At 38.6% G+C, this 8,540-nt stretch overlaps 1 protein-coding gene across 1 annotated transcript; it reads right to left on the bottom strand.

The window, feature by feature from the left end:
• Nucleotides 1-1,688: 1,688 nt before the first annotated feature.
• LOC112196329 (homeobox protein knotted-1-like 6) lies at nucleotides 1,689-7,808 on the bottom strand. The gene is made up of 5 exons (XM_024336648.2): nucleotides 7,313-7,808; nucleotides 7,013-7,141; nucleotides 6,777-6,900; nucleotides 2,140-2,378; nucleotides 1,689-1,983 (listed from the first exon to the last, which is right to left on the bottom strand). Exons 1-5 carry the CDS (start codon nucleotides 7,625-7,627, stop codon nucleotides 1,825-1,827), a joined length of 966 nt encoding a protein of 321 aa, XP_024192416.1. The 5' UTR covers nucleotides 7,628-7,808; the 3' UTR covers nucleotides 1,689-1,824.
• Between the last annotated feature and the right edge of the window lie 732 nt (nucleotides 7,809-8,540).

Here is an 8,540-nt window from a genome sequence, read left to right on the forward strand (position 1 = left end):
CTGTCTCGGTCTTGGTCTTACTGATTTTCGGGCCCGGCCCGACCTGAGCCCAGCAGCAACAATAGCTATTCGGTTTCCCATTCACAGAGATAGCTCGCTTCTAGGATTTCTCACCACCTCAACCATTCTGCATTTAAGATATATTCTAAGATTATCTCAAGCCCAGAATTCCAACTGAAGATCGAAATGACCAAAGGAAATTTAAACCTGTAATCAGAACAGTTATACACGGCGGTGGACGAATTATACTCAAAACTCAATCGAAGTCGAAAACAGTTATACCAGAACGTAGAGCTCAATGAGAAGACTAATTTCCTTACCTTGCATGTCGTCATCGGCTACCGGAGTCGCCGGAAAATGCAGAAGAACCGCCGTAACCGTAGAAATTTCTCGGCTTCCACTTGGCTTAGTTGGAGCTCGTCGGTGGAAACCCAAGCCATAGAATTGGTCGCGACGTCGAGAGGAGTTGAATGAGACCTGTACGCTGCCATTTAGTGGTCGGACCGAAGAATTCCGGTCGGGCCTTCTTCGCGGCTTCCGGGTTCGAGAAACCCGTCTCACTTCCTCTCGAACGTTCTGGGTCGTTCGTCTAATATCGATCCTTATATAGGCTAAAATAGATTTTAAATGGACGCCGTAGATCAAGCGGTGGATAAACCAACGGCCTAGATCACACCGAAATGAATTTCCTTTTATTCAGAATGAATTTCTTAATTCCCAACTTCTAAAATTTGTAACAAATAGTTCCGACGTCCGAAAATTTCCACAAAAATTACCACGAACTCGTCATGACGCGTACGTTACACTTGAGTCAACAAATTGAAAATTTATTTCCGCAATGTTTTTTAGAAAATTTCCCGAGTGTTGTTATCACTTATCAGAAAATAAAATTAATCTCGTCTTAAGTCCTTAAACTTTTCTCAAGGCTCACACTGGAGGTCTCCAAAGAGGTCATCAGAAATCTTATAGGTCACCGGAATTTTTATTACCTCAAATAAAACCCAATAAATTTTTATTGAGGGTTCAATAAAAGTTTATTGGATTTTTTTTTTTTGGGGGGGCGGGGGGAATAAAATTCTATACGGTATTATTGGGAGACAATAAAAACGGACACCGATCACCAGACTTCAATCATCGGTCACTGGAGGTCCTTAAAGAGGTATCGAATATCTTATAAGTCATCGGAATTTTTATTAAGAGGCAATAAAAGTCTCCGATAACCTATGAGATCCCTGACGACTTCTTTTGGAATCTCCGGTAAGATTTTCAAAAAAGTTCGGCAGCCGGTCACCAGATTCCGGCGAAATCTCCGATTACTTCTCTCTCTCTCCAAAATTGTCCACAAAAATAAATAAAAATAATAATTTTTTTTTTAATTGGATATTAGGGCAAAAAATATGTAATTTATTAGATAAGTGGATAAAATTTATACGATGCTTGTGTAAGTGGAGTTATAAATGAACATTTTTCCTTACTTTTATTATAAAAGGTATTGTAAACTTCCAAATTTTGGTTAAACCCTTGACACTAAACTTTGATTTCCATTTATAGTAGTAGAAATTAGTTACATAGAGCTTGAAAATTGGTAGACAATGACACGGTAAGCGTTTCATTATCTTCAACCTTAATTGGTGAAATAGCAAATTACAATAATTATTTCCCCTATTGAAGTTGAGGACGGAGATCAATGTCGGTAAATAGTTTACATTTTCAGATCATCATGTACACTGAATTAAGGTAGGACAGACTATTTGTAGCATAAATAGATTATGATCATGATTCATGAGGTGAAGCACTTGCGAATACATGTATACAAGTACCACCTCAATCGTCGGCAAAGAATGGTCCAGAAAGGTTATCCATGACGGCAAATTGCATGTTTTCAGATGGTCTCCAATGACGTTTCCGCTGATTGATGAACCAGTTGTTGATTTGCCTCTGATCGAGCCCCGTTGATTCCGCCAGTGCAATCTTATCAGCCTCCTGAATGCATGAACGAGAGATTACAGGTTATGTTGATTGTTACATTTTGTCATGAATTGCAATGTAAAGCGACAGCTATGAATATGAGTGTGACACATATCGAGTACGTCTTCTCTATCGTTGTATATAAGACCGTTCGAGATAATGAAGTAGTACCGTCGGGTATGGCCATTTATAGTGAACACTCCACCAATGAAGTAACGCTTGTCTTGCTTCCTTCGGAAGCTTTCCCTTCTTCTTCTTCTTGGAGAATTCCAGCTTCAAGGTGCCAATATGACTGCCAAACTTACGGAAAAGCCTATTTTTGAGATCTCGATCTTCTCCCCGAGCTTGAGCTTCTTGTACCTCTAATTCGCCTCCGCTGAACTCCTCCTCTGATGACACAGCACCTTCATCTGACCAAATACAGCATTGGAAAAGTGAATAAAAATATATCAGTATTTTCTCACATTTTGACATACATTGTGAGAATTTCTCGCACAGGAATCGAAGATACACATGTGATGAACAGCTAGCATTCAGTTTCAACATAAACTCAGTATCCGCATCCTATCAACGTTTTTATCATAACAAAGTTCAGGATCATCCACCCTCTGAATTGAAATGAATCTCTACATAATCCATTATGCAATTAATTAGGGAGTTGTTAATATCAATGTACAGGTCTTTAATCAAAATTGAAACACATGCATGAAAGCTCAATGAGATCACAACCAAGTCCTCGGTAAATCCATTCAACGACCGTATTTTGACAATTGCAGACTTTGAAATTTTAATACTCCAAAATACTATGCAAGTTTCCGGGGACCCGAAGTCTGACCCGGAACTCTTTTCTAGAAGACACTAAAGTGTAGACCAGCCACAAGCGTGGTAGTATTGATTGCGTCAGAGACTGACCGAGAGTGGACAAGACTTGGTAGAGCCCATCCATCAAATCCAAATTGACACACACAACCCCACAACCACCACAATAAGCCAGAGTCTCTAGGTACAGATACGAAGTCCCACCGCCCAACCCCATATACCACTAGTAGTAAGCCTGGTTATGCAAAGCCTCTCCCTGATAAGCCGATTAGCTCCTTCCTAAACCCTAATATCATATGAAGACCCTTTCACCAAAAAAATGAATGAAAGAAGGACAGCATGTCGGACCCGAGTGCACCCGCAGGAACGAGTAGTAATAAAGAGACACGTGTGGTGCAATAATCAAAAGGGCAACGACCCACAGAGAAAGCACAAGGAAGACGCCATGGACACAAGTACTTCAGCGGCACCAAGTGCATGGTGAAGGCTGAAGACGACATTGCTTTGCTCATTAGTTATTACAGAAAAGCTGGGAAGACATGCAGCGGAAACTGCGGGAGTCCATGTGAATTTGTGTGTGGGAGAAAAATTCGACCACCCGCTCAACCCGGGCTTCGATTTGATTGAATTGGATTGGCTTTCTATAAAGTTCATTCTCTCTCTTAAAAGTTCTCTCCATCCCTCTCTCTCTTATCTCCATCTCACACAGTGCTGCTGGTTTAGGTATTTTCTCCAAGTTCCCATTATGCCCCTAACGAACTCCATCACCACCACGGCCGAGTTTGGCAGCAATAATTTGAACTGAACCCTAGCCAGCTTATGAAAACCACGATAACAAGACAAATGCATGTGGAAGAAATAAATGCCTCGCTAGCTAGCTAACGTTTATGGTATACAAGCCAAACTAGTTTCATATTCATATGTAACTATAAAGGCCGTGCGCCCAGATTGGGATATAAAACAAGAAATGAACACAACCATAAGACACAGAAGCGCATATTATGTTCGACTGTTTCACAAGAAATGTGAAATGAATAATTGCTGTACCATAGCGCATCTTTTACTTGCATGATATTTATGGTTTATGAATAAAACAATATTATGTAATTGACACCATATGAAATACTATATCAGAATACATGGGTTAAATTAAATTATTAAATCAATCATAAATCTTTTGCTATGGTATTCAATCGAGAGGTTGATTACTCAAAACTATATATAAAACTAGAGGTAGAAGAAGAGATCGCTAGCTAGTAACTGGAATCAATAGATCAGGAACTGTTCCAAGTTATTCAAAGAAGTTCTCACACAGTAACCAAGACCAAGAGAATAATATATACAGATTAAGAAAGATTTGCTTCAAAACGCTATGCTTGAAAAGGAAACAAAGAACACTTTGCAGCAAACCAGATGCACGTGATCATATGCCAAATATTATCTCTAAACCACCATAACATATCCAAGTGGGACGTGTGCTATGGTCGCATGCTGTTGCTTAAAGAATGTTCTCTCCTCGATCTCTCTCTATTTTAAAAATTCGGGTCAGTACATTAAGGAACCCTAGTTAGAAAAAAAAGGATTACGGTGAACCGATTGATGCAGCAGTAAACACGAGGCCTAATTAAATATGGAAAACACATCACTGATCACCGGACAGGTATTCTGTACTTCCATTCAAATAACAAATAACAGTTGCCAACCACAACCAACCAGCATTAGGATAACCTTTTACCAAAGAGATAATGTTATTCTAATTAATCATATCATCCTGGCTAGCTAAAGCTGCTATTCGCATGCATGGCAGTTACATCCCCCACTCCACTCCACTCCACGCCTAGATATGCAAATGAAGCTTTTCTCTCAACTGAGATGCCTAAATGTCCAGGTCTTTGCTAAAAGAAGTAATGAATTAACAAAAGCAACTGTATTTTATCATCTACAAATGGGATATGTACCGAGACTACATCTGCTGCTGGGCTATTACATATATAACAGACAGAATTCAGCAGTAAATCATATACACACGCAATTAGGCATCAGCAAGATTCGTAATGTTGCAAATAACTTGGCTTCTCTAGTTTAGATCGAAAACAAATTTCAAGAAGATATATATGAATGTAGCATTCTATATTATAATGCTGCAAAGAAGCCAGATACTAGTTGGACAATTTCCTATGACATATCAGAAACCACCATATGTACTACACATGTACCTTGGAACTTGAAAAATTAATGAGAATCAATAAAGGATCGAGCCTACACATGATTGCTTCCCATTACCAAACGTGAAGATCACAAAAAAAATAATTATTAACATCCAACAGCTATATTCAATATCATCCGATATAAACCTAGATATTGACCTTTACATCACAGTAATGGCACAAAAAATATCATGCATGTAGTGTGAAATACTGAAATCAGAAATGTGAAGTAACTAGTTTATATTTTTGAGGCTAAATAAGGTCAAAAGACTACAAAACATAAACTACATACTATTTACATTCTGTAATTAGGTTTGTCATTATTGGCCCAAAAAAAAGAGTTTTCATTGGATGGAATCAGAAATTTTTTTCATTTGCCTACTGTAAATTATTAATGAAAAGACGCTAAAACTATTTACTATAAGCTATGTGATCAATTTTTTTTTTTTTTTAAATATCTACAATACTTAACATGGATAATATTTATTTACTTTCACCTAAACATTTAAGCCAATAGTTATACAGTCAAACTGCTACCTTAACTGAAAAGCTTGGTCTAAAAGAATTGTTTGGAAATCAACCTCATACTGGCAATGCAAAATGCATACATTTAATCTAGCACGTTAATAAAAGAACGTGAATTAATAAAAGAACATGAATCTATATGCAAGTGGTCATCACTCAAGCTATTAGAAATATATGACTCAAAAACAGGCATTAATGAACTATGGAAACAAAAAGATCATCCAACCTACTTAAAAATTCACCCAGATGAACTAAAATTCTAAACCTGGATAGATTATAATTCATGCTTAGGAAAACAAAAAGAAGAAACATCCATCTTCCCCAATAATCAGCATTAATTTGAAGAATACTGATGAACTAAGTTCATGGAACATCTACTATTTGAAATGTCACTGTATCGAACCAATCAAAACAACTATTTAAGATGTCATATCTGCGGCAGATCTAGCTATCTCTGAAACGTCACATCAGAATCTCTTATTCAAAAGAAAAGTTTTTATGTTTTTACTTTCAATCTAGTTATCCTATGGCGCGCATTTACTATAAGTAAAGATAAAAAGGCAGAAGAACACAGCAAAGAACATAGTGGGTACGGCCAACTCAACTAAACGTAGTACCAAGGTAGTCTGATCATCACACCAAAGACAACTGAAAGAAAGATATGAACACTGTAATAAAGTCCTCCAGTAATCCACAACCTGAACCTTTTTTACATATATATCGATATACACGAGAGAAGAGAGAGAGAGAGAGATAAATGAGAATGCAGGCGAAGGATAACGTGTACTCCTAATAAAGCATTTTCCAGATTACAATTCCCATTCCGGGTACCGTTTTAGAAAGTAATAAAGTTTGGAAATGTGTATGTGTATGTCAATGAAGGGTCTGTGTCATCAGTTTCTAGGGTTTTGTTCGCTTTTGTTTCGTGTCTCATTATTGCCAGGCCCCTATTATCATGATAAAAAGATAATTATTCCGCGAGTATGTTTTGTGTTCTCAGAACTCAGAAGAATAACATGCAAGTACCTTCACTAAGGTTAATCTTAGCTAAGAAAAAACCAGCTGCGGCATATATAGCTAGCTGCTGCTTATTAATTCCTGTGACATGGCCTGGTGGGGCATGAGCCTCACCTAACCATATTGTGCGTCATCAACATAGAACAAAACATGCAACAGTGGCCGCCGGAGAGACTCCGGTTCACAGCGATCGATGACGTCACATAAGAAAAACATAGAGAGCGAGAGAGAGAGACTGACCGGAGAGAGTTCGAATGCAGAGATTGCTGAGTTGCGTTTCAATCTTGTTCAAGAACGTGGTGGCTTCATCAAAAGGCCTTGCTAGATCTGATTTGTACTTGACCAGCATATCGCAGTAGGTTTCCTACATGATAAAATATAAGAAATCTAGCAGAGACTAAACGCCCAAAATCTAAAAAGTGAAGAGAGAGAGAGAGAGAGAGAAGTGAAGCTGGGGGGGACCATTATCTACTTACCATGAACTCGTCGAGCTCGGGATCGGCTCCTAAACACGTGGACATAGCAGCGTCTCTTTCTCGTTTATAAAGGTCATTTTCTCGGCGGATTTCCTCCAAGAAGCTCGCTATTTCCGGAGGCGCTCCTACCTAGAACAAACAACAACATTCACAGAGTATCTGTCATCCATATGTACAAGTCAGTACTGACTCACTGAGTCGGCGTTTAATGATTAACAGAAATGAACCAAACAAAAGCGCCTAATCCGTTTTCGAGCACAAACAGAATAGTTGAATCAACCATGGACGGTTTGGTTTCACCTTCTGGCAATCGATGTAGGCCTCAATAAGTCTAGGGTAGCTTGGATGGGAAGCAATTTTGGCTTTGATGGGTCCAAAAACATCTTCCTCCCCGCGCCGAAACTCCGGCACGGAGGATATGGCCGAGTACAAGTCGCCGGCGTCGGATCCGAACATCATCGGGACCCGATGGTCGCGGAAAGCTACGGAGGAGAGCAGGCTCTGGTAATCCATAGGAAGGATCAGGTTCTCCGGCGTCATAAGGGCCTTGTCGGCGTAGTCCGTCGACTTATCCCCGTAGTCCACCGCTGATTGCAATCCGTACATTTCCTCCATGAAGAGGGTACACAAGGTTATCTTCACTCTCTATCTCTGCTTCTTGGAAAAGAATAAAAGCCAACAATAAACAATATAAATTTAAACCTGTTGAAACTTTTTTTTTTTCCTTCAATGAATTTATCTTAGAAATTGAATTTTTAACTGAGATGGAATTGGAGTTGCAGGAGTAACTGCAAATGTTCTTGGAGGGTGTGATTGTATTTGTTGGATAAACTTGATATATATAGCTAATCATCCCTCTTTTTTCCACCTTTGTTTTCTTTTGTCTTTTTTCTTTCCTTTTCTTATTAATGGGTGTTTATTTACAGCAAAACGGCATTATTAATTAAGATTAAAAGCCTACGCTAAGTTATATACTGCACGACTCGAGCATCCCTTGTAACTTTGTAAGTTGCAAGGTTCTAAACTAGGTCAAGAAAGCAATTTCTTTCCTTAAATGTGCTTTTAGCTGGATGTGCTTCCAGTTATAAACTTAATGAATAATTTGTGTGGCCAGTTGAGAACCGAACAAGTAAAACATATTAATTTCATTACAAACTCGTCTCTCAAAACTTTCTCATTCAAAAGTACTAATTTCTCAAACTGATAGATCTCCTTCTAGATCTTCTAACGAGTCGTATAGTTTACTAAATTGTAATTATCTTTTACTACATTAGTACTAGTTGTTGATAATTAACTTAACAATGGTAATGACGATAGTGTGTGTTTAATGTAGTCAAAACGAATTCTATTTGGTAGGTCATGGACCGAGAGAGGCGGCCATCACCTGTGGGACTCTCACACGTGAAGGGCACGCTGTCCTTTTCAATAGAGTAAGTGAGTAACCCACCTGACCGATATGCATGGCAATTAGCCAATTAATCTTAATTTCCGATAATTAACTGGAGCTGTGGCAGTAATTTCTCCTGAA

The sequence above is a fragment of the Rosa chinensis genome, chromosome 4 (assembly GCF_002994745.2).
Source record: "Rosa chinensis cultivar Old Blush chromosome 4, RchiOBHm-V2, whole genome shotgun sequence".
In the NCBI taxonomy this organism is placed as follows: Eukaryota; Viridiplantae; Streptophyta; class Magnoliopsida; order Rosales; family Rosaceae; genus Rosa; species Rosa chinensis.